The sequence below is a fragment of the Apus apus genome, chromosome 16 (genome assembly GCF_020740795.1).
Source record: "Apus apus isolate bApuApu2 chromosome 16, bApuApu2.pri.cur, whole genome shotgun sequence".
In the NCBI taxonomy this organism is placed as follows: domain Eukaryota; kingdom Metazoa; phylum Chordata; class Aves; order Apodiformes; family Apodidae; genus Apus; species Apus apus.
In genome coordinates, this window is record NC_067297.1 from 10,151,515 (window position 1) to 10,178,323 (window position 26,809).

General features: G+C 38.9%; 1 protein-coding gene across 1 annotated transcript in view; it reads right to left on the minus strand.

Moving 5' to 3' along the window:
• TMEM132C (transmembrane protein 132C) overlaps window positions 1–26,809 on the minus strand; it is a 185,267-nt gene that overhangs the window by 20,355 nt on the left and 138,103 nt on the right. The window contains exons 4-5 of the mRNA XM_051634369.1: window positions 25,740–25,923; window positions 3,782–3,925 (exon numbers count right to left, since the gene is read on the minus strand). Of these exons, the coding sequence (XP_051490329.1) occupies window positions 3,782–3,925; window positions 25,740–25,923 (328 nt within the window). The remainder of the gene's footprint in view (window positions 1–3,781; window positions 3,926–25,739; window positions 25,924–26,809) is intronic.

The window sequence follows — 26,809 nt, forward strand, 5'->3', positions numbered from 1 at the left end:
GTATTGTGATATGGTTCCAGATACACAATTTAAAAAAGAAATTACTACAATTAGCACACAAGTATTTATTGATCTCTTATGAATATATGCATCTGTCAGCTTCCTTGCTGGCAGACTGAGACATTCCTGCATCATGTGTTACACAGCATCCAGACTGACCTTTAATCTGCATAAATTCACAAATGAACAGCAGACATTTCAACATGAGTGTGTCTATTTAGTAAGAATCAATTTCATTTCATAAACTGTTTCCACCAGAAATGGCCAAATCTCTGCAACATTTATGAATCCTAAATGAGTATTTCATGAGGATGCTCCCTGATAGCAGCAGTGTTCACAGCAAAGCTACTCATGTGTGTAAATTATTACTGGATTGGGCTTTTAAACAAGATCTGTAACCTTGACAGGTGTCTGCAAGTCCCATCACTACTGCTGTGAAAGCGTGGATACCAGCAGTAGTTCCAGCCCTTTCTAGCTATTAACCATAAACCCCCCCAGCCAGATTTTCAGCCCCCAACAGTTCAGTGTTGCTTTGATCTGGGATTTTGTTTCAAGTTACTGTGATGAGAGAGGGACAGCTGTGACACTGTCCTAGATTTTAGCTTCTAACAGAAATTCCTGACCTTCTTGCAGTGGCCTCTACCTGCCATTAATGTCATCCTCTACTCAGAAGTCCCCAGGAAACCAAAAGCCCATTGGTCATTACCAGCTACTGAGGAACACCTTGAAGGCAAGATTTGTGTTTCTGTTTCCAGTGACAACCACAGCAGCTGCATGTATGAACTGATGTTATCTGAAACCATGTTTTGAGCTGAATACATCTCAAAGCTATTAATGCCTTTTAAAAATGAAAAGAAACTAGTAAATAAGGTCTTTACAGTATGATTCAAGGTTAATACACCAAAACTACTATCCAGCTTTTAATTTACCAATTATGAATAACAGCAATAAAATAAGCACTTAATACCATGTTTACAGCATCCCCTCATGCTGCAGCAATGGGATAAAAGCTAGTCCAAGAATGATGAAATACAAACCCAAGATGTTTTCAGTAGCTTCTGAAATACACATAGCACTGAAGATTTTTGAACTCAAGTTATTTTAATGGAAAAAACAATTTTAAGTTCATAAGCATGATCAAGAGTTTTCAATCTGGAAATGTCACAAGGTATTTTAAGACTCTTGAAACTGCTCTTCACAGCTTGAAACTGCTTCTGTTCCAGCAGGCAGGTGACCTGGGAACCTGGAGCAGAATTTGCTCTGGAGCAAACTGCACAAAAGCACCAGTAAAAGCAGCTACATCCCACTTGAGTTTCCAGGAGATGACAAGGAGCCTGCACATGCAACTGCAATTACTATTAATGGATCCAGATATATGGATCCTATTGGTAATTTCAGCTTAGCAAAGTAAAATTTGGCTGTTGCTTGATTTTTAGTGCCATAATAAATTTTGTGTCTGCTTTTAAAAGGTTGAACCACTGTGTGAAGGTCTAGAGCATTCAAAGACTTTTAAAGTTCATGAAATCAACTGTAAATTTGGAAGTAAAGAGCTGAAACTATGAGACTATAAAAAAAGCAAAAGGAGTAGTAGTCAGCAGATTAAGACACTGTACACTGAGCTGCCTCCAGAGCTGGCTTGTCACCTGGGAAACTATTACCTGTTCCCTGCAGATATATCTTAGATTTAGATTTCCACTGGGCTCTGTTACTGAAAATAATGGAACTGCAGCCAAATTGAAGGCACAGTAAAAATTAATATAAATAAGCTTTGATCTGATGGACATCCAAATTGCTGGGCAGTAACATTACCTATAGGCTCTTTACATGAACCATACAAATGGAACCATACACTATTTATTTGATGACTAAATATTACAAGCCAAGTGCTAAAAGGCACAATTAATCTTCAACTTCTAGTCTAACTCTGTATGTTTGCCTGAATCCAAAGTTACAAAAAATTCCACACAATTAAAATAAAACAAAAATATCTGTGTGAACCTCTGTATGATAATATATCTAAGTATTAAATAGCTCTCATCAGTAACTTTTTTTCCTTGTGTTTTAAATTAATCTACAGGCTTTCATACATGTTAACATGTTTTGGTTCTTCATGCTCAGGATGCTCGGAAACATGAACTGTAAACACATGCCCACATTCTTTGTTGAAGATACAATGATCTTTTTCCCAACAAATATAATTTATCATGACTGGATTTTTTTTTTTTTAAACAGAAAGGTTACTCCCAACGACGTGTCTAAAACAGTATTTTAGAGAGGGAGATGATATATCCACAGAATTTAACATAAAAGCTTGATGGGGAATTTCAAAATGAAATAAGGATAAAAGGCCTTTGTGCTCCAGTTGAAGATTTCCAAGTGCTTTTAAAAATCAGAACCAATGTGAGTATGTCGATTTGACTTGAACCTCAAATTTTATTTGCTCATAGAAAGAAATTTCCTGGAAACTGGAACATTCTAGATGAAAAAAAAAAAAAAAAGAAAAAAAAAAAGAGCCCTTTTTCTTTATGATGAGCCAATAAAACCTTTTTGGTCAAAGCATTACATGGAAGTCTAATTTTTAATTAGCTGTGTGCTTAACAGCAGTTGGCACTGATGTCACAGATGCATTTCTCTAGAGATTCTCCTTGTATTTCTAAATACACAGAATATAGTTTCTCTGGTCATCTGAGCAATTTTAAAATATTTTGGAAGAGAAAGAAATTACAGCTGAAAAGTTCTTCTGGTCAATTCCAATAAACATTGTGTGTTAGCCTCCAGTTATTTGTTTCACTTCAACTTCAGAGTGGCCAGACAAGGAGGCTTCTAGAATCCACTTTAAAATGTTCCTATAGTGCACACAGGCTCCAATTTTAAGAAACCCTTTTAGTGGAGATAAATTATTTCTGCAGAAAATAAGAGCATAGTAGGGTCCCAAGTGCTAATCAAAGGACATAGTGCTTCAAGAAAACATTCTTTCCAAACAAACTGCTGAAGTGCTGCAGTAGTCCAGGCTGTGCTGCAATTATGGTGAGAATGCTCCTCTTTTTGGTGAGATTTGGGAATTTCATTTTTCCTTGATCAATATGCTATAAAACCCAGAAGCCATTTTTGCAGAAGGTTTTTTATTTGGGAAATTATCCTACTGTAATTTTCTATGCATCACCTGGTGATGTATGACTAATGCCCACCAGATTCATATATTTTTTTTTTTCCTGACCTGAGTCTGCCTCTGAATGGAAAAACTTGACACTGGTCATGTTGACTTGCTGTAGGGCTAAACTGATGGACCATTCACGTGAATGCTTTCCAGCCACTTCTACTTAGAACCAAGTTGTTAATCCAAACCAGCTCTCAGCAGAATGGGAAGTCAACCAGGATGACTTTATATTGCATTTGCTGGGGAATATTAATCCAATCCATTCCACAGATGCAGCTGTGAAAGTGATAATCACAGCTGGAAAGGTGATAAAACATCTGGAGAGGCAGTACTAACAGCTGAGCTGTTTTTGCAGTGAATCAACTCTGTGCGCACAACACTTCAGGTGACATTACCAAGATATTTTAAAATTAGGCACAGAAATTTAACACCAAAATCCTACTGAAAGTGTGGTGACTGTACTGTTGCTCCAAATTATTTTCTTAAGAATCGCCCTCCTTATGCTTTTGAAACAGTAGTGCAGTTAATTTGCAGGAGTAGATTTAGTGGTTGTTCCCAGGCTATTACCCATTTGTGTATAAAAAGACATGACATTTCAGAGGCCAATACATGGCATGAACTTACTTTAATGACGTCTTCATCAGAGGATTTGCACTCAACAGATTCAGAGATGTCTGTCACAGCACTGTTCTCCTCAATGGAGACCACTTTGATGGGCACTGCCACTGTTTTTCCTGTGAGAATTGCAGTGTTCAGAATTTCTGTGTCCTGTACACAAAACAAACACAGCCCTGCTCAGAGACAGCTGAAGACATCTCCAAATGGCAAGCATCAGCTCTTCAACTGAACTCAAGACAGATGCATTACTTCTCAGTGGCTAATGATTTAATCTATCTTCAAATAGATGCAACATGGTAAGATGTATCAAAACTCCCATTCTATTTCACCTGCTAAATTAACACACTGCACACTCTTAACTAGTGAGCAAAATTATTACAGCTACATTCAGTCCAGGCAGGCACACATCACAGGTAGCTTCTACTTTTTAAGTGGGGGGCTTTTATGAATATTTACCTTCCAAACCCCAAGCTTTGAGTTTTTACTAAAATGGATTTGATTGGCAATATTTGGGACAGATGCAAGAGCTTCAAAGTTAAAAATATTGCACTTTGAGTCTATGCCCATTACAACCATGGATCCCCTCTGTGAACTTTGGATCTGGAACTGTTCCAAGATTATTTATTTTCCTTTGATAGGGCCAATGAAGCAATGTAAGGTATCCAGAAGGAGTTAGTGATGCTACTACCTGCACGGAAAATAACAAGAAAATCTGAAGTTTGAACTTGAGTCGAGGCAGATAAAAGCCTTTCAATACACCATTGACTAAGCTAACTCTTCTAACTCCTGAACTGTTTCAGCATCACCATATTCTCAAGATTCCCATGCAGAAAGAACTTGAAAGTTTTCTCCAACTTTTTAATTTCCATAAAGTGAATGAATTATTCAGTAAAACCCTCAGCACCAATGTAACGAGGCCTGCAGCTACCAATGTCAACACCACCAAAATGGGGCACTGATACTATTGATACTGTTTTCACTTCAAGTTTAGTGAGTTTAAAAGTTAAGTCAGATTTTCTTTTCATCTTGCAACTTGTATTTTCTCAGGTTCTCCTACAGCTCTTCTAAGAAAGCCCATCAAACTTTAAAAAAAACAAATCTGTTAAAATAGGAATGCTGACTGTTCCAGAAATGCAAGAACCTTAAATAATTCCTATGGCATATATGAAAACAAAGCTACCCAAGACAGTAAAGGAAAGGGAGCAGATGACCTCTTGTGGTTCCCTCCACCCCAGCATCTTAATATTCTCCAGTTTTTCAAAACTGAATGATAACATAATAACCTATAAATCTTGTATCCTAAATAATTCTGTTCTGCTTTACCCATCTCAAATAACATGATCCTTCCTCACTGGACAAAGCAAAACGATCTGTACCTTTAAAATGGAAAAGCCCAAAAGGCAAATGTGACAGATACTCCTGCTACTGCACCATGCAGTGAAGAACTGACCTGCCCATTATTAAGTAATAAGCTGTCACTTCCATTTCTCTCTTTCCAAGAGGTCATTATTGGTGTGTCTGAATTCTAAGTGGCTTTGATATAAAGCCATTATTACAAAGGTTAAAAAAGCTTTTCAAATTTCCTAAGACCTTTCTGGAGAGAAGACAGAAAATTTGGCTGCTGGCACATTACCAGCAATTAGAAACCTCAATCTTCTGCCCTTTGCTAATGGTTTCATTAAAGGAAGTCATGTGCATCTGAATGAATGTTAGTTTGATTAATTATTTCAGAGATGCATCTGCTCCCAAAATTGTAAAAGGCATCATTGGTCACGATAAAGGGCTACTGAAGTTTTACATAGCTTCTCTGTAGCCCAATATGAACTTCAGGAATCACAAATTCATGATGTGCATAAAGTAGATGGAAACATATTGCAGATATTAACAAATGGTTTCATAGCCAGCACCATTGCAATCACTGGAGATCCTCAGCATTAGGAAACTGTTGGTAACCAACCTGCTACAGCTTTGAGCAGAGTTGGAAACCTTTGTGTTTAACCTCCACTGAAAGCAGCCATAATTCATTGGTATCACACAGATTAAGAAATACTGAAGTATAAGCAATGAATACATTACATACCATGTTAAAAGCAATTTTCAGATCTGCCACTTCCTTACTCAGTCTGTAAATGCTCTGTGCTATTCAACTGTCATATTAGGGGGAAAAAAAAAAAAAAGACTAAAGAACCAAGTCCTGATTCTATTATTTTTTTTGTTTATAACTAAAATAGAAAAATGTGTGTCCCATATCCCTGTATATGGAATAGCCTTATGGCACAACTCCTGTCTCCTCTGTGCTCCCTTTATATTGCTGCAATAAAGCCAAAGGCTTTAATGTAACAGAGAACTGACCCATTGTCTGCACCCATACACAAGCTGTTAGGCAGAAAACTCTAAATAATATATGAAAGGATCCATGGTCCAAGACTCCTCAAAAACTGAACTGAAATTTTCAAAAATAAAAGGAGCTTAACTAGAACTCTGTCTGTCTCCTTTGCAATCCTGAGCACTCTGAACACTGCACCACAGACCAGGGCGCTCTGATTCAGAACCTGGTTCTCTTGTATTCAGAGACCTCCTGTAATACCCTTGATTATCCACCAATAAGCAGAAACAGTAGCTGAATCTTTAAGGATATGTCAAGCAACATTAAAAAAACAATTGTTCAAACATCAGAACAGGAAATACAATAGATGGTATAGGTGGTGATTTTAATATGTTTGGGTTTTTTAAAGCAATATACTAGCCTGTTTGCAAGTTAATTTGGGAGTACACAAACAAGATTACTGAGAAACCTTTGGAGAGACTAAGAACTCATTTAAAATGTAGGCACTTTTCAAAATCACAATATCTTGGCCATTTCCACATTCTTTAATTTTTAAAATCCCCCAAGAACTAATCTGCTTTCTACACAGGCATAAACTAAAGTTTTAAAATCAAATTTATTTTGTGTAGCAAAAGACTGAAAGCATCTCCTAGCAATACTTGGACTTGTTCCCAATAAATTAAAAAATGGGGAAAGTAGGGAAAGTAAATTGAAAAAAAATAAAACAACAAACAAAACAACACAGAAAGAGGATGAGTTATAAGTAGGCATCAATATCCAGGTTGGAAAGAATTTTCTTTAAGTGTATTACAAACTCTAAAAAAGCAAGGGTTGCTATTTCCAAAGTCAAAATGGAGAACTACACATAGAATTCTCATTGACACAGAAGGGAGGTCTGAGTTCTGAACATCTCTTGAAGCCTCCAACTCTTATTTGCAGCACAATGACCAAACCCAATGACATCTGACTGATACTACAGAGACAGAGTTGGTTTTCTTGTGTGAAGAACAACCTACAAACTCCGCATCACGACAGTTCTTTCCAGGGCATTCCTGCAATCAATACAGCATTTGAAGGAAATCACTACTATTTAAACATATTTAATTAACAAACAGTAGCATTGAAGACCTTTTTTTTTCTTGTTCCTCTAATGGTTAGAGGACGGTGAGCAGTTAGACATAAGGCTTTAACCAAAGGAGACATTCAAAAGAAAACCATAGAATTGTGCGCATAAGAAATTACTTTAAAAATGTATTAAGAAGTTTCATCTTCAAGCTAGATCTCCCAAACAGAACTGAGTAACTGTCTTCACCTAACACAGCATTTTCATTATCCACTAACAAAGCACCCATTCTTTCCCAGCCCTGACAATATCTCGTGTACTAGTCTAGCTCAAATCAGCACTACGTTTGTTTGCTCAAACTCCAACCTTTTGCAAAGGACCCGAAGCATTTAGCTCTGCATCAAGGGCACAGAATTGTACCTCCCCTACACAAACCTTCACCACACTTCAGTGCCTTCAGAAATGAAGCCCTGAGGTGACAACCCAATAACTGCTACAGATAAAGAAAAGCTTCTCTGCGGCACATGTATGCAAAAGGTGGGGTATGAAATCTTCATAGCAGGAGCCACTTCTACTATTCATCTGCCCTCCTCACACAAAAAAAGAAAGGAAGAGGGCTGGGTGGTTTTCCCACCCCCTTACAGCTAAGCACATGTGGTAAGATGCAAGTCAAGAGCAACTAGTTAGGACCAAGTGGTACTCCCCTTCTTGATTCAAAAAAAGATTTAATCAAGAAGCCCACAGGCTAGAACCCCTCTGTGTGTGCCTCTTTCCAGTTACCACAGTTACAAATCTTGATTACATTTGAGTAGATCAGGAAAAGAATTAATTGGCATTTCAAAGAAAAATGGTGAGATTGGAGTCAGGCAGGGAGTGAGACGCTACATCATATCACACTGAGACCTGAATTCAGTGAGACTATTCTATGGAAGAATTTGATGCAAGTATCACCACTCCATAGGAAGTCCCTGAGCTTTCCTGCTTGGAGCTGATGTTACAATTCAGAGTACCATAATTTTCTGTTCATACTCTGGTCTTGGTTACATTCAGATTAATTGGAAAAATGTCCACTAGAAGTAATGTTGGTCTAAACACCTTCTTCCACAGCTGCAGTTATTGTGGTACCTCACAGAAAACTCAGCAGAACTAGTATTCAGAAAAATCGGCATTTTTTTAGAAAGGGAAAATAACATCCCTAGAGCGAATGCATTCCAGCCAGAGCTGAGAATAAGTGTGTGCTCACATTTGATCATTTGAAGTTTGGTAATACTCTGGTTGACTCCGCAGGAATCTCACATTTTATTCCATCTCTGTTTCAGTCAGGGGACTTCTACCAATGTCAGTGGGAGCTCTATGCAAAGAGCAAGAATAGAGAATACAAGTCTTAGTTGCTTGAATTTAGCTGAAGAGCAAACCTTATGTTCATCCAACCTCTCAATTGTAAGAAGGCAACCATTCAGCCATGACTGATTTAGGAACTAATTCAACATTAAACTGCGGCAGAATGAGGAAGCAAAGTGACAGCTGTTTAATTAAACTCTAAATCCGATTAGATGGTGTTATCAAGAGAAGTCCATGGGAGCCTGAGGTCATGAGAATGGTCCTGTTTACAGGCTGAAAATTCTGTAAGTGAAATCTCATAGAATGATGTTAATCATAGCTAAGCCTAAGATTTCTCCCTCACACAAACACACTACCTCATTAGTAACAAACCTGTGCTGTAGACCTGAAGGAGTGAAGCAGGAAAGCCAATTACATCTTAACTTATAAGGAAAGTTAATCAAAAAAGTTTGCAGAAGGAGGCAGTTGGGCACTGTCTACTTTAAAATCAATACAGTATTTGTCTTATGGAAAAAGAAAAGAAGCAGCAAGCCCTTGCATGCTGCTGACAGCACTGGAATTGGTGGAGATAATGCTGCAGGAGCTGCACTGTGCTTCCAACTATTGCTCAGACCATCACCCTTGATGAACAATGACACCTTGGCAACACATTTACAAGAGAAGATGGAGATGTGGGAGACAGAAAGTAAACTCCACATATGTCAGTTGCAAACACCATAATAGCCTACTGATGAGCATGAAGTTATGCACCAGGAGTTTCCAGGGCATCCTAGTTAGCAATGCCCAGAGCTGTGCTGCACTGCAGACAATTGCTCTGCTGATTGCGGAGTCTGGTAACACACTGGTTGTAGATTTGAGTTATTTATACTACTAAGACTACAGCTGATTAACAAAATAACATTGTTAGGCAGCTGACTCTGTTTATCTACATAATCCCATGATTAAAAGTAATTTATACATTGTGCTTTCTGCCAACTGGGTTCTCTGACACTACACGTTCACCAGTAGTATGTACGAGAAGAGAAAGAAGCTGATGCTCTGTTTTTAAATTCATAGCACACACTTCAGAAGAACAGGAGTGCTTCTCCAGACCAAAGAGTTTGCATCATGACTGAGGACCTCCCGAGGCAAATTCACTCCATGGCATGCAGTGTGGGAGGGCAAATTTTGTTGGTCAAGTTTTGGTTTGCTCTTTTCTTTCTCTTGATGACACTGCTATTGTTCCATCACACATAAACCCTGCTCTGCTTCATTCATCAGTTGATGAGAACTTTTACTTCATGAGTAATATCAGACTGGAGAGGAAATGGGGCAATGTCGTTAAGCTGTAAAACCAAAGCAGGGCAACCAGATGGCTTAATAGGACCCCTCAGTATTCAAACATGGATCCAGATGGAATCCAGGTTACCCTGTGACTCTAAGGTCCATAGTGCCAAGGAAAATGTAAATTAATGATCAAATTAACAGTGGTGAAAAATTTGTCCGTTCAAAATCTATGTAAGAAACAGAGTTATTGATTAAAAGTTGCCATTTCTGCAGTTTCTGAAGAGGATAGTACTGGAATAGTAGAAGGATATTAGAACAAAGGATCTCAAAGTTTCTTTTGGATGCTAATTGTTTAGGACACACACCATCACTGAGCTATCTTCTCTTCATGAAAGCTTTGTTAAAGGGCTGACAATGTATATGGTACAAAAATTAAGGACAACACCTGCCCTGAAGAACAAACAATGCAGAAGTCAAACACAGATAAAACATCACCCATGGAAAGACCTCAAGGTGGACACTGGCATTGTTCTGTCCCTAGCATGCACCACATTTGTTTGAAGAGCTTGATCAATGTGATGCCTGTGGGTCTCCAGGAGTCTTAAAGAAGGTAAATGGAGGAAGTGTGGAAAGAGGGATGTAAGAAGGGATAAGGGATTCAGACTCTTATTTTTCACCTCCCAGAACAGTGGCTGTGACCATCATCAGTACACAGGTAAAGTCCATCAGTGCACAGGCTAGGCTGGGGCCTTCACTCATTTCTCCTGGGGCCAGAACACTGCAAGGAAAACAGTGGCAGATTTCTGGGGCCAGGAGAGAAAGCAAATGGGGCTGGGCTGGGAATGTCTCTGGTCCAACACAATCTTCCCTGTAGATTTTGTGAACAGTGTAATTTATGACAAAGATCTGAATGTCTTTTCAAAATGGGAACTAAGTGTTCTGCAAATACAATGCCTTTCTAATTAATGATCTTGTCTCTGTTTACAGTCTCCATATAGAGATAAACCTTAGTTACTGGCTCCCCACATAACCAACAGACCATTCCTTTTTCTTCCCTGCTTTTAGTGGAATCTTTAAGTCCTGATAAATTATGCTCTGCAGACTGAAAAGGGGAATGTAGAATATATTAACAGATAGGGATACAGAAAAATATCTTTGGAATCTTGGATAACTAAACCACACCTTCCTTGCAGGGAATCTACCCTGCTAGCATTCAAATGTGCAAAGGGGAACACAGCCACAGATCACTTTGATTTAGCAGATGCAAGGCTGTATTGCTAAACATCATTCTGTCATCACTCAAAAGTGAGCATCTCTTTCAAAAAGTAAGAAGACATCAGAGCAACAGAACAAAATTGACCATGCTTTCAATTGCTTCCTTTTGTTTACAGTTAGTGAAATGATGGAAAAATGTTATAAAGCTGTTACTCAGACACATAAATTTGCACAAAGGCGACATGGACTTAAGGTCAGGTACAGAGGTCTGATACTACCAGATTGTTATGAGAGCAGGATCTCGCTTCTTCTTGGTTGCACTTTTGTATTAAAAAAAGTAAAATCTTATCAGCATAAACTGCTCCCATGTGCAAAGTTCATAAATAGCATTTTGGCTAGCAAAAAAGAGCAATAGACCCAGCCTGGTTTATAATAAGGAGAAACCCTCCAAAAAGGACAGTGAGAAACATTTTACTTCAAGCTGTGGGCTAACAAATGCCCCTTCTTCAGAGCTTATGGGAGCAGGAATTATACTAACAGACAAGGCAGCTTTCTGTGAGCTGCTAAAGAGGGATAACCACTGTCTCTCCATTTCCAATGTGTTTGAAACTAGGTGGAATGAAGAAATTTTATTAGTCAGTAGTTCCAGAAAGGTGCAGTGCATCTAAAGGTCCTGTCACTTCTTCCACGTGTAAACAACTGAAAATCAAAATCAGATTTCTTTTAACACATTCATTTCAGAATTATTTACTTTATTGTGTTTGTTACACTAAGTTTATCATATGCAGTTCACAATGCCAATTAAAAACTTGGCTTTGGAGCTGTAATAGTTTGCCACAGGCACTGAGACTAAAGAAATCCTATTTCCTCTCCCTTGTGGAATCAGGATCCAATTGCTCCCATTAATATTTTCACCAGTAAAGTTCCACTGTCTGAATAACAATGATATTTGGATGGATTATTTGTATAAAAGTAACTCCATTTTGGCTCCACACAATGGCTGGATCTCAGTACACTGAGCAGTGACAATAATGAGACTGTTTCTACACCAAGGAGGAAAAAAGAGCAACCAGATCAACTGATTCTGAGTACATCTTGGTGAATAACTGATCCTTGCTATGAGAATGACAAAACAAATGAGAAATGAGAATGAGAAAAATAATTTCCACACTGTCTGACACAGTCTGGGCTTGGTTTTATTGCTGAATAAAATACTTCAAAAATATTGAAGTGCTCTAGTTTTCTTTCCATTTTATTTTCCAATAATATTTTGGGAAATTACAGCCTCAATGTTATATCAAAACAACAACAAAACCAAATTACTTTTATTTTTAAAGTATGGATAAGCAAATACCAGTTTCATTAAATGGGTCTTGATTTGATCCCTTATGGCTCTTTCAATTCTTTTATATGTAAAATATTTGTATTGTTTTATCTTAAAAGTGGCTTTTACCTAACAGAAAGCAAGGTGGAATGAGAAACATGGTCCTTTTCCCACAGAGAGGATGGATTCAGTTAAAGCAATGATTACTGACTCCTTGGACAACCTGCCTCCTTGGAGGAGCTTAGAAGGTCCAAATACTTAAATTGTGAGGGACTAAACTAAACACCAAGTATGCTGGAGAGGCACTCCCTCCAGCAGGAACAACCAGTAAACCATCTGCAAGGAAAGAGATGTCAGACAGATTCCTCCAAGACTGTAGACAAGTGAGTACAGTCTCAAAAACTCTTCCATTCACCTCTCCCAAGAACTGTGACACTACTTGCATCAGGCAGAGAGGAACATGCTTAGCTCACACAGCACATGTATTACACTTGCATTCAGTGCTTTTTTTAAATTAATCACATCCTCAAGAATTAACTTCAAATCTTCCCTACCGCCTTAAATTACCCCAACAAGATGATCTCATTAGATAATCTCACCCCCTAGGTGACAGACAATGTAAATTAATGAAGACATGAAATAAAATCAACTGAACATTTTCATGTTCAATTATGTTGTCTTTTAATATCTTAAAAGCTGTAGATGTGCACTGTCTTTTTTAGGTGTCTATCATAATCACTGCGTACCAACACAGACCAGATACACCAGGATCCAGTGGCCAATATGTATTTTCAAAGCAAGATGGTATTTCCTGCTGTGTGGAGGAAATCACTTCAAAGGAAACAATTCTGGGACCACTTAGAATGTAGAAAGAGTTTTAAGGACAACTGCAGGAGATGGGAAGCAGAAGCTCACATTTCATCTTTCTATAACCACTTAAAATATAGAAAAAGGACATAAAAGTGACAAGAGAGGAAGCAGACACCCACATTTTATTTCTCTATATCTAAGACATAAGTGAAACAAAAAACCTGAATCTTTAAAAGATGTGTCTGTGTAACACAGAAAAATATCTGCTCCTCTTTGTAAAATTTAATTCCTTACTTCCAGCATTTTGTTAAATGGACTTAGAAACGAAAGCACTTACATAGGAAACATTACCTAGAGAGAAAATAAACTGTTGGTTTGGGTTGAAATGTGAGTGATTACCTGAGGTATTCCACCTTTAGCATCATGACAGGTTACTTTGAGCACAGAAAATGCAAACAGATGAAAAGCTGTGAAGTGACAGGTTAAAAGCCCTTATTCTGAGACTGACATACTTGAGAACCTTCCCTGCTGCCTGTTTCAGAGCACTGCTACTTATGTAAGGATACTTACTGGTACTTATGAATATACTTACATCTGATGGATAGAAGCAATAAACTGTCCTAAGTTCTCTTGAAAACGTGTGTTTTTATACATTTATGCAGTGCATAAATTGCACATATTTCATCTCTAGTAGCCATATGACAATATCTACAATACGTACTCATACATATAATTTTTATCTAACAAGTAATCTTAGAAGAGTACCCACGTGCTTGGAAAATGGAGTGGAGAGAAACATATTAAGAGCATTAGTTCAGTGACTGCAGCTACTCACAACATTCCTAAGAAAGGATAAATATTTGTTACTGATTCCAAAAGCTGTGCCAATAAAATGGCCTCAGAAACTGCAACAGTTTCTATCCTTTCTAATCACAAAAATAGCTTTTCATTTACTCAAACATCTAAGGAATAATTGTCTGAGAAAGCCTTCATCTCTGATGAACACCTCTCCATTGCTGAACGGTCCCATTAAGTTTATCACAGATGGGAGTGGGAATATTGTTAAAGCCTGAATGGGAGAGAAAGGCAATAGCCACCTGGTGATCTTATAATGGAATAGTTCATGGGTGCTTAAGCAGCCATGGATGGAGCTCTATAATATCTTCTTGCTATAAGAATTTCATGGCTTATGGTCCTCGTTTTTTGCAAAAAGACTAATATGTGAAATTTGTCAATTTAAGGGCATTTTCTGGACTCAAGATCTGTCAGTCATTTACTTTCCTTTTTCACGAGTCTGAGGAAGCTATTTGGAAATGGACCCCCAGGTAAATTGGGTTTGCTCCATCATTAAGCAGAACCAGCACAGCTCTGGTGATGTCTCCAGTCTGTGACGACCACGGGAATATAGCTGGTAGTAAAAAGGCAATTTTCATTAGCAATTTGAAATTCTTCTCATGTTCATTTCAATTAAACCTGCAGCCCTGTTATATAGTTGGCTATATATCTATAATAATATTGCTGTAATAGCTGTAATCAATAGACAGTTGCAGATTGAAAATATACGAGCATATTAGGCCACACGCATGGCTGCACACACAATTACACACTACGTGTATAGATGTGAGTGATCTGTATGCACACAGTTCCACACACAACTATAATGGAAACAAGATTATGAGGCATTCCATGTTAATAGAAGCCACATACTTGATTACAGGCAGATGGAAGCAGTACTTTTCATTTTATACATAACACATTTCTATCCCAGATATTTCTTACTGTAAATATTTTGCAAACATAATTTTTTAAAACCTGACCCCACTGAAATCAACAGTGATTTTGCCAGTGGCTTCAGTAAAGCTGAGGTCTGTTCTCTCAAGTACTATAGAGTAAATCCTAAGGAGTCCTCCCGAATGTGCTTTCCTTCAGTCAGACCCAAGCACTGTCATAAACCTCCACTCACTTCCACTAGGACTGGGGTTTCATGGTATTAGAGACCTATGTGTAAGCACCTGGATCACCTCCTCCTCTCTTCTCATTGAATTAACTTCTGCAAGTTAAGTTTCCAGTTTGCCTTCTTGGTGCTTCAGCTCCCCAGGCACAAAGACCTTACTCCATTTGTTTACAGTGGAACTAGAAATTCTCTTAGAGTCAATGACAACATGGCACCTACTATAACCCGCTCCTGGCATTTCAGATGGATCCCCCAGATTCTGTTGATATAAACCAAGTTTTATATAGTGGTACAAGCCACACTAACGATGAATGAACTGTTCAGTTTGGATAATCAAGGTAAAATCTTTTCCAGGCTGATTGTTTGAAGGGAGCAGCACGGTGCTGAGCATGGTGTGCACTCCAGAGCTGGTGCAAAGCAATCTGAAATGCTTTATGGACTTTAAGGATTACATCCCAAGGACAATTTCTTTATTTAAGTAACTGGGGTACTGAGTGATACATGGATTATTTTTATGGCTGTTGCAGAGGGTTGTGAATTTGTTGTATTTGTGTAGATTATTTTGACATGGATTATTAATGAGTTCCTTTCCCCTTTTAATAGCCAGTAATCATGTTATACAAATTCCTTAAGGTCCACAACTTTTGGCCATGGAGGACACGTGAACTTGGCTCAAGTCCATAGGTCTCAGAATGTAATTTAAACTACAGTGGAAGTGAAGCAGGTACCTTCTGCTGAATTATTTTGATTCAATTCAGTCTATTCTAAAATCAGTAAGAGAAAATTTCTACTTGCTCTTTTCTTATTTTGTCTGTACAGCTTTAATTTTTGATAAGCAAACTCTGTAACAAAAACACAATAGAGATTCTCCTGTAACTGCTATGAAAAAAATAGTAATAAAAATGAAGAAAATAGTCATTATTATTTCCTATCCTTGCCCCTGGATTATTTTTCCTTTTCGAATAGTTTTTTGATTTCATTGACTTCATAGCAGGTCCACACAAGCAAAGCACACAGAAAGCAGGAACAAGATTGTCACATTAGTAAGACTAGATACTGTACAGACATCTGAAACTTACTATAGTTGGTAGAGAGAGAGACAGAAAAACTGAATTACTGGTGAGATACATCTAACAGACTGGTGTGTTTTATATAGAAATTAAAAGTGACAGATATGTGGAAGGAGGCAAAGTAAATATATAAAGTATGCATGATCACATACTTATTGCTTCCTTACTCAAGCAAAAACATGGTTTACCTTCAGGGGTTGCTTTGCAAGATCATGTCAGAGGTTCATGGTTAGAGAAGCATCCTTGAAATAGGTTGCTACAGTCATTGTATAAGTCAGTGATATGAAGGGCAAAGGGACCAAATCCATTTGTTTAAAGGAGTATTATATTTGTTAGTGTAACCTGGAGCAATCATAGCGACCATTATCTTTATCTGAGCATCTCACAGTGACTTACAACACTGAAAGAGGCTTGAAAAAAAGATTTATGTGCCTGAAAGCTTGTCTGCTTTTTCTGACTCTATTGGATGGCCTAATGAAAGATATGACCTCTAGCCACAAGCCTTGCTTCACTTACATTTTACTCTTCAGGACTGGAACAACGCTACCAGTACTGAGTGGGGGAGACTGGAATTCCTGTTTTAGCAGGGACTATTCCTTTATAAAGAATCAACAGTATAGAATGATCCTGTGAGCCAAATAATTACACTGTAACAGAGGAAATATTAATTACTGTGTCCATTTTAATGATGGGCACAGTAAACAGTTGTGGACCTTAGTGCAGCCAAAGATCCAAAAGAGGCAGAACCTAACTCTAGACATGTGGCTCCTAGTCCATCAGACAATTTCTATTTTTGCATATCAGTCTCCCAGTGCTCAATGAGTAGCCTATAATATAAGTGAGGTAAGAGCAGTGAGGAGGAATCACTGTCTCTAATGACTTATTTATTACACCAAGCTCACTCCTGAAGCTTCCAGGCATCCTTAAAGCATATGCTGCAGGACACCTCGTGCCAGCTGGCAGCTCCGCTCTTAGGCACTGCTTTTCAGTGCTTGCAACTGACATTTTGTCCCAGATCCAGAATCTAAAACATGGACTTCTCTGCTGGCTCAATCAAAGTTTCCAGCCCTATAAAAATGGCTTGGTGCTGTCACACAGACACGTAGGACCCAATACAAGATGGTTCCAAAGTACATCCAGGTCTTAGACTGATCGCTTTGGTTTCTGCTGCTGACATAGTATGTGCAGCAGGAGGCCTTCTACCTTCTGTTAGCTCTCCAAAATGAGCATTCAAGATCACCAAGAGCTTATAGCAAGCTTTCCGGATTTCATTCAATTGTGCACTGTTTCAGAGCACAAAAGGATGAGAATTCACCTTTAAATCACACAAGGTGATTTTCTACCCATGCTCTTCCCCCAGCTACATCCTGGTAACATCCACTTAATGCAAATGAAAATAAGTGTTGTGCCAAGGTAAAAACATTCCTCATTAAAAAAAAAAAAAAAGTTCTCTTTGGAATGGCAAACTGAGAGTAAAACTCAATAATAAGCCTGAAGGCTTGAACTGTCAGAAGCAGTTTGTGGGTAGAAGGTACCCACAGGGATCGGCAAATGGGCTACGCTGCAGAACCACACGATGTAAGCACATTTTGAGGTGCAGTAACACACTGCTGTGTTTTTTAACACTGAATTTACAGGCTAATGTTTCCCTCTATCATTTTCTTGAACTCCCCAGTGAACTTGAATTATTTTTTTTTACACTTACTTAGTTTAATCAAAATACTCATTTCACAAGCTCCAAAACATGCTCAGCTCTGGTCCTGTAGGGCCTTGGAGAGTCGCGTACAGCACAGGCACTAATCCTGACAGTGACAGTCAGCATTCAATATTCAACTGCTGTAATTAATAAAACTGTGCTGCTGCTATTTTTCACTAATAGAGGATTTCCAAAAGCAAATTAGAGCAATAAATTACATCGTTACAGCCTATATTATTGTTCTGTGAGGTAACAAATCTTGCAGAAAGACAATCAGCTTTGCTAGGGAAAAAAAAAATCAGAGGATAAATTAGATGACTAGAACCTGGTTAAAATTAGTGTCAGTGTTATTTTTGTTTCCATTTGCTTGCTGGAATTCCCTCTCTCACCAGCATGCTGGCTTGCTGATCCTCATACAATGGTGCTGGTGCTTTAAATATTAAGCATAATTTGTTTCTGAGGGGAAAAACAATCTTGACAGGTTCACTGTGCTGGTTTTCATTGCCAGGCCCTGCAGTTTAACAAGGTCTAAAGCACACACCACAGCACTGGGGCCACTGCCACAGTGGAGAAGTTTGGGTCTGTTAATTTGTTTAGCAGATGTGCATCAATCTGGAGAGCTCAGGCCTTGCAGAAAGACCTTTGCATGCAGCCACTCTAGCTTGACAAAGCAGGCTTTATGAGTAGGCAAGCTTTGGTGAAGTCTGGGTACCCTTCAGGTACTGGGATTATGAATAGATCAAATGCCACCACCGCTGCTGCTCCCCTTGTCCTCACAGTAGCTGCTGCACAGGTAGAGAGAGCCAGAAACACAGTGCTGGCTTCCTCCCTGGGACTCTGCTGAACCCTGTCCTATTTTAGAGTTTTATCTCTCTCAAGCAGAACTACTGAGTTTGAAGTACAGATTCCTTATGAATGCCATGACAAACATCCTCAGTGACAAGAGTCTGGCTGGATAATGAACAGTAAACTGAAAGCAAGGTAAGGCAAACACGTATATAATAGCAAATGGAAGCTGAAAAGTTGCTGGATTTTTTAATGCTTCTGAGGCTTATAGAAGTCCTGGTGATTTTTTTTCCTCTTATGCTTACTCATTATCTTCCATTAGAGTAAAGCATCTTCTTGTTGTCTAGATACTCACTGTCCAAGCTGGAGCACCTCAGTAACTCATTAATTAGGTTCCAGCCTAAATAATTAATAATTCTGCTAGGTGAGTACTTCCCCTGATTGTGAAGAAGGAGGTATTCCCCAGAAATAAGAAAACTCTTTTTTACAGATTAAAATCATCATTAGAAGTTGTCAGTCAGGAGAAATTGTTCCTGTTTTTTGGTGTGGGTCACAGCTAACCCGCTTAAAGCTCAAACTGGCTAACTTCCTGCTGTGTTTGCAAACGTACCTGCTCTGCTCTGGCAATCACTGTTCATCTGGCACCTCTTTTAAGTGACAGTGTGAGAAGCTCGAGACCACTTACACTCTAGGGTAAACCACAAATATTTGTTGTCTGGAATAAGTTTGGGCAGTGCCTGGGCTTGTATTTATCAGTTAAGACAACTGACTGTTAGCTAAAGCTGACTAGTTTAGATGAAAACTAGTACATTAACTTCCACAGGAGAGGGCATAATCTACCAACCAAGACTGTTGAGTTCAATTCCCCACCAGCTCTGCCAGCACCTCAGGAACAAGCCCAGGCAATGTTGCTCCATCTCCCCTTCCTCAGCAGCAGAAGTGTGGTGCTGCAGGAGATCCAGACCCAGGCACAGCACTTGCCTCTCATTGTTGACGACAGGTGAACTCTAGTCAAAGTCAGAATTGCTTAACACACGCTACAGTCTTACAAATTAATAACTCCTCTGTCTTTAAATTCCAGTTCTGTTTCACCTGCAAACTTTTACAGGGTATCAGCCTCTGAAATTGGTCCCCTGCTGAGAAGTGCTTCTCTGCTCTCCTCTGTCTGATCTGGCAGTGAAGGCAGCAGGGGAGGGCACACAAGGTGAACACAGTCCTTAGCCACTACAGCAACAAAACACACAGCCCTGGCATGTCCTCAAGCACTATCATCTGGGTCCAGTGCTCACTTTCTCTTGGCTCATTATTATGGCTCTGCGTGGTCTCTGCTCACACGTGTGTGGCAGCTGTGAAACTGCCTTTGTGGTTATGTTAAACAATCAGAATTGTAATCAGCTGTCTTTTCAAATAGAAACTCTTATTTTAGATGTCTTCTTCTGATGGAGCAGTATCATAAATCTGAAACAGTACTTAAAGCAGTCCCCAAATCTTGCCCAATAAATCACAAGAACAAAAGAATCTCCAGAGTTCATGTTACACAATGGGGCACCATGAACCAATACCAACATTTATCTACAGCAAAAGATGGACTCGACTCAGACTAATTTGCAAGCTTAAAAATCAGCATAGAAGTATCTGGTTATCTCCATGCAGCCCTGCACTCTGGCACACTGGCAGAAGAAAGAGTCCCTGACAGTACTCTTCTAACATGCACAAGTGATGGGCATGAAGCATGGACAGGCTGGGGGATCTCAAATCCCTGGGCCCGTGTGCTGACATCTTTTACAGATCACTCTAAAAATCTGGCCCCACCTCCCCTCAGTTTTTTAAAAATCTCAAAGTATTCCATTCAATAGCTTTGTCAGATGTGAGGGATGCTGGAAGAGGAAATTACACGTACTGTTGTGCTGCATAGAAAATGACATACAACTTGATCCAATGGAAAATTTAATTCCAGCCAGATGAGATAGCCTTATTGATCCATTTTCATTTCCTGCAAAAGGTACGTCTGGATGTGATTGTAGTAAGGAAAAGGAAAACAGAAGTTAGATGCAAAAGCACAGTGGTTGTAGAAATTATGACCGAGACTTAAAAAGGCACTGTTAAATTGAGCCAATTTGAATTCTGTATGTTGTCTGCACCTTCTGACCGATTTACGATCGATGAACAACAGTTCCTCCTTTTCTGCTTTTGTTTCCTGATGGGCAGGCAACAAAAAAGCCAATCCTGAGCAGATAGGATGAATTGATATGCATTGCTGGTCACAGCTCAACACAAATTGGCATGGCCAATTTCGAAGCAGGTAGGCAGGCTCCCGAGTTCATCTGCTATAAAGACAGAGTCGTGACACGAACTGTAGTGAAATTTTATCCACCACGTATCTGAAGGAAGGAATGCTATCCTCATGTAAACAACTGTGATCTGCCATGCTGGAAACCATAGGCAACTAAGTGATCTCAGTTGCTGCTTCTCCCTTAACATCAGAAGATTTTAACTCTAGTCTTCCACACAGATCACTCAGTCCTTTAACTGAACTCTAAAAATAGTTGACTTCACAGTATCATTTTCCTTAGGGAATGGCATACATGAATGTGTATATAAAACCAACATTGCTTGGGGAGCTAAATTTTCAATTTTCTGTGTTTTAATGGAAAGCAAGTTAAGAAGCCTACATAAAAATGTCAAAAAGTGGTTTTGGCTGAGGCACAGCTCTGCATCTCAGATATCCATTCGCTTATTTCTGCAGCAGAACTGTGACTACACTGAGTTCTGAATGCAAAGAAAGATCCATGAAGACCAAATTTCCTAATGGAACACCATCAGTAGAAAAGCAGGAGGTGAGGAGACAGATCACAACTTTTGTTAGGCCTGCTGATAGAGCCGGGAAGCAAAAACAAACTTCTGAGCACGTGAGGTGGAAACAGCCGCAACACCCTCTAAGTAATGCCCAAGAGTGCTTCCAACTTTGATAAGCAGTTATCAATGGATTATAGAGCCTGATGAACAAAGCCTGAAAGACTCCCTGAAAATGTAGTATCACTGTTATTTTAAAGAAGTAATAAGCATGGATGAGCAAGTTGCATGGCTTCCCATGGTGACAAGTATCGTTTGGAGTAAACTGAGACTAGAACTTTCAGAATAGTCTCCTGACACTGAGTTTATGCTTCAGTACTTTAAATACCTGGATTTCATGCAAGTCACAGTTAAACTAATTCAAAGGGAGTTTAACCTGCTGTTGCAGGACCCCTACTTTAGCTCCATATACAGGGACCCAGATGCTCTTGTGTAAATATTAAACCATTGATTCCCCACCTTCCTCCCATGAAGAAGTTCTCCCTTCATATTAACGTGCCTTACAGGCACCAAGCAATGCATTTATACCCAGGTCTTCTACCTTGTTCTATCCCAAAGCAAAATGTGCTAGTATTTAAAGTATGCATTATCAGTTTAAAGCATGAAAAGAAATCTCTTGCTAAATTTCCTAAAACATGGTCTTGTGTTGAACACAGATATACAAACTTCTCCAGTGGGATTTCTCTGTGTGTGCATGCTACAAACATGAGCAATTTTGGTTTTGGTTTTTAATGTAGTCTAGTGATAAAACCAATATAGTTGACTCTATTTGTCCCCAACAGGACAGAAAGCTGAGGAAAATGTGGGAACTAAGTTAAGCAACCTTGTACACTTTGACTGGCAAATTGAGGTTGCTTGTGATTAATTGAGGAGGTTTTCAAAAGTAGCTTAGCAGCTAATTAATTAAGCTCCAATGAAAGCACTTTCCTAAATGATCCTGCAACAAGCAACATGAAATCGGAAATAATAGAATAAGGCAGAACTCAGACAGTAGATTATGTCTGCTGGAAGTTTAAGACTTTGGAGTAGATTTTTCCTGTCAGCAGATGGTGGGATGTATTTTCTGAAAGCAATAGAACCAGCTAGAATTACATTTTCCTAACGTTTTTGTCTCATTTTTCTCTCTAAATACCTTGAAGAGTGAAATGTCCTCCAAAATTACTCAGATTGATTAACTTCTGAGTTCAGGAAAAAAAATTATTTACCTCAAATTATTATTTTCTTTTTTTAAAGTTACTACACATAGTCTCAGCCCAGTAGTTTTGATACCTCTTGCTGTTTTTTATTTCATTATAGTTGGTGTTCACCACAGCAGCAACACTGCATTGCTGTTTCCTGCTTGTGTATACCATTTAGCCCAGTAGTTAGGCACACAGAACATGGATTGTACTAAGCTCCTCTTTTGACTATATGATGAATTTCCATTGATTTTTCAGCTGCTGAATCCTACCAATTGCTCCGCTGGTCCAAAGTCCTATAAAGCTCTTTTAAAATCCAAGGTTCAGCTCTCACTGACAATGTTAATTCGTTAATCTCTTTCATTCCAAAATACTCCAGCAACAATTGCACTAACCTTTTGATGGCTCACTTGGTTTTCATCTTACTACTTTTTTGTAATGTAATCAGGCATAGGGCAATAAAGGATATATGATCTTCCTTGCTTCATAAGTTTGGAATGGCACACGTGAGACATGCTTTATTCTGTGAGTCAGAGACAACCTTTATGTTATGCTCATACCAAACAGAAGTTTGCTGCTTTCACCTCCAAAAGCCTGACTGGGATGCTGATCAGACCAATGGCAGAGGCTCAATCAGATCCTACATCCTAACCCAGGATCTTTGGGCAGCTCTTTCTTTCCCTATTTTTGGCCACCTTTAAAAACTCTGAATGACTGATTTTACTTTTGATGTTAGCAGTTTTGCTGTAGAAACACTCCAGGCTTAAATCCACAAAATTTACTTTACCCTCTAGAGGATTATGAAACACACTTGCTGATAAACACCAGGATTTCATTTCTGTGCACAATAACGTGTTGTTGTTTTACACTGTGCAGTTGAGATAAAGAGTGTGGTCTGACTTTTCAGTAGATAGAGTATCACCCTCTCTCTTTTCAGTGTGACTCTTGTTTCTGAACAGGAGAACTTGCCAGGTAATCAGCTCAGCTAGAGATTAATGCCTAAATGAAGAAAGCACCCTGGCTGGATCTGCAGTGTTAGCTAACACAAAACTCTGAAAATTCCCTTTATCTACTAATATCCTGCTAGCAAAGCCAATTTTGCACTGGAATCCCATCCAACTGGATTCTGTTAACACAGTATATTTTGGCTCCAGCCAAGTGTTATCACAACATACAGAAATGAGATAAATACAAGAAAGCTTTGCACAGAGAAAGGTTTAATGATTTCATTGTTTGACCTCTTTGCACAACACAGAGTGCCTAGTGGTACCTCTGTTGGGAATAAAGGATCTCACTTTATATGAGTTACACAGCACTAAATTAACTAAGTTAGACCTCCTGTTCTTAAAGGAACCCCTGTAAGTGGATGAATTTAAATCTAGGATAGACACAAGTCTGGAAGTAAATCTTGAACCTTCTATGCAAGTGCATTAGACCCTGACAGGGACAGTGCAAAAAATCTTTATGTCCTCAGATATAGAATACAGAGAAGTTGTTAAATTCTTTCAAAAAATTATCAAGATCATGTTAAGTCTGCCAGTAGACAGATGTCTTTAATTTGGTACTGGAGGCTAGGGAAGGCATCTATCTCAAGATAAAATCTGACCAGAAAAGCCTTCCTTGTGCACATTCTCAAGTCTTTATAAGACAGAAGCTCAAACATGTATTTCCTGTTCAGCTCTACAGGTAATGAGCACAATTATTTCCCTCCGAGATCTGGAATGCAGCATAGGCTTTCTGCTGACTTAACAGACTTTGGATCAGGAAATTGCTGGGCACGACCTCATTTGATTCAAGCAGCAGTTTTACTCTTCAAAGTGGAAGAATATATTGAAGACTAAGACTTCCAGGAAACAATATTCAACTAATTATCTGCTGTAAACCACTGAACACTCTTCAAAGAATAGACTGCCAGAATTTCATCACCAAGATTATGCAGAGGAGAGACAATATTCACAAACAGGATGGCTGTGTCTAACTCATCTTCCAAATCCTGAGCTGTAATATTGACTAATGGCAGCATGTGTGGTTCCTCTATTGATTGCCCCTTGGTCCTGTTCTAGGCACCTGGGAGCTTTGTGGTTCTTCCTCTCCTGAAGTTTGGCAGAACTTTCAAAATAAATGCTCAGTGCTTACTTAATCTATGAACATGGAAAAAGTTCTCAGAATGTACCTAAAATCCACAGAAAATAAAAGGCCTACCTAGAACTGGTGCACCTGAGATGCTGGAGACTCCAGTGATATTTCTTGTTTGCTTGACTCAGAGCAGGAATTTAGTCCTAGGTTGTTCACTGGCAGGAGGGGCCCCTAAACTGCTAAGTCTCAGTGATCCCACTGTCCCAGCCCTGCTTTGCAAAAGTAATTGCAACTTCACTGGGCTAGAGGAAGAGAAGGAGACGCTGTTTCCACAGATCACATTTGTGAGTCTTGTAAAGACAGGCAATGAGTATGATTTCAGAGGGAGGGAGGTATCCCACAGCTGAAGCTACCACACTGAGCAGGGCAAGTAGATTTGAACCCAAGACTTTGAAAGGCTATACTTTATTTTCCTGAATATATTATTGAGGCTATTATAATTTTCTGTTTCTTCCTTGAAACCACAGGTTCTTACACTGTTAGAGAAACAGGCAGTGACATTAGTATCAGCCTCAGCCTGCGAAGGACCAAGCAACTTAGGCCTTAGCAGAAGATGCTCAGGGGCCTCAAAAGTTGCTCTACAGCTTGTAAGTTCAAGCCATGTAATGGCAACTAAAAATGGGAAGATCAATCTACTTGGCTGGGTGTTATCAGGGGGTGAGGCCTGGAGGGAACCACCCATGACAGAAGTTCAGGATCTGAAGTCTGACAGATTTTTAAAGCAGCAGCATCTCTTTATTCTGTGGTTAAGTTTTTAAGAATTGAAATGGTAGGATGTGTACAGACCATTATGTGGGGTCATGATTATAGCAAGTAGTTCTATACAGCTATAAAACAGAAAGGCAGGACAGAGAACATTCCTCTGCAGGTCTGTCTGAGGCTTGGCACATGTGTTCCCAAACCACACACCAACAGGATGAAACAACATGCTGAAACAGTTTCTTACCATCGCCAGTGGAACAATTCCAACAAGATCCTTCTGGCAGATGAAGATTTCAGACAAGGTTATGTCTGTTGTCCCCTTCCGAGGGTATTCCACCTGCCAGGTGATGGGCTGTGTTCCAGAAAGGCTGCTGAAACTGGCTATTTCAAAGTTCATCTGCACGACCTCATTGAATAAACTGTTACTTCTGAAAAGAGGAAAACAGGGAAAGGGAAGAGCTATTACTTCATTGAAGAAGGCAAATGAAGTGAATCATATTAGCTACTGGAAAGTGCAGCTATTTATATGCTGATATAAAACAAGGCGTTTTCCAATTTACAACTTCTTCAGAGCATACACACTGGGATGATTCAAAATGGGTCACCTGCTCTTACTATGACCATGATGTGGAGGGATACAACCCAGGATATTGTTTCAGATGAAAGTAAAATATACTTATTACATTACATGCTTTTTTTCTGACTTTGCAAGCATGATTCAACCCTACTGCAAGATGGATTTGACCCTGTTCAACAGAAGTTAAATCTAGTGCAGCTCATGAAGACTGAAGAGCCCAGAATTAGCACAGCCAAAATGAAAAACAAGATTCATTGTGTGTGTTCACCATCCAAATCACATTAATCCTTAGCAATGAAACTCAGTGTAACTGAAGTTCAAATATGCTACATGGAAGCCATTAAAAAAATTAACATCATTAAATGGAAAAATGACAGGATTAGTCTTAACTTAGAGGTAGGCTCTGGAAATTAAAAACCCAGGCAGCTGAGACAAATAGAAAGAAAAAAGCTAGGGCAGGTAAAATGCACTATTAATTCAGGAGACATAAGATAATTTCAATGACAAATGTTAAAAGACATGCTGAATTCTTTTCCTTGTTTTAAATTTAATTACATCAGAAATAAAAAGAATTTACAAAAAAAAAAAAAATTTAAAATTGCCAGACTGTATTGCCTTTTAAAAAAATGTACAAATTATTTGCATCAGAAATGATACATTCACTTTTCTGGAACTTTCCAAATGCCTTTCCACAGTGTAGAAAGTCTTAATATTTCACAGAATATTACTTCAACCCA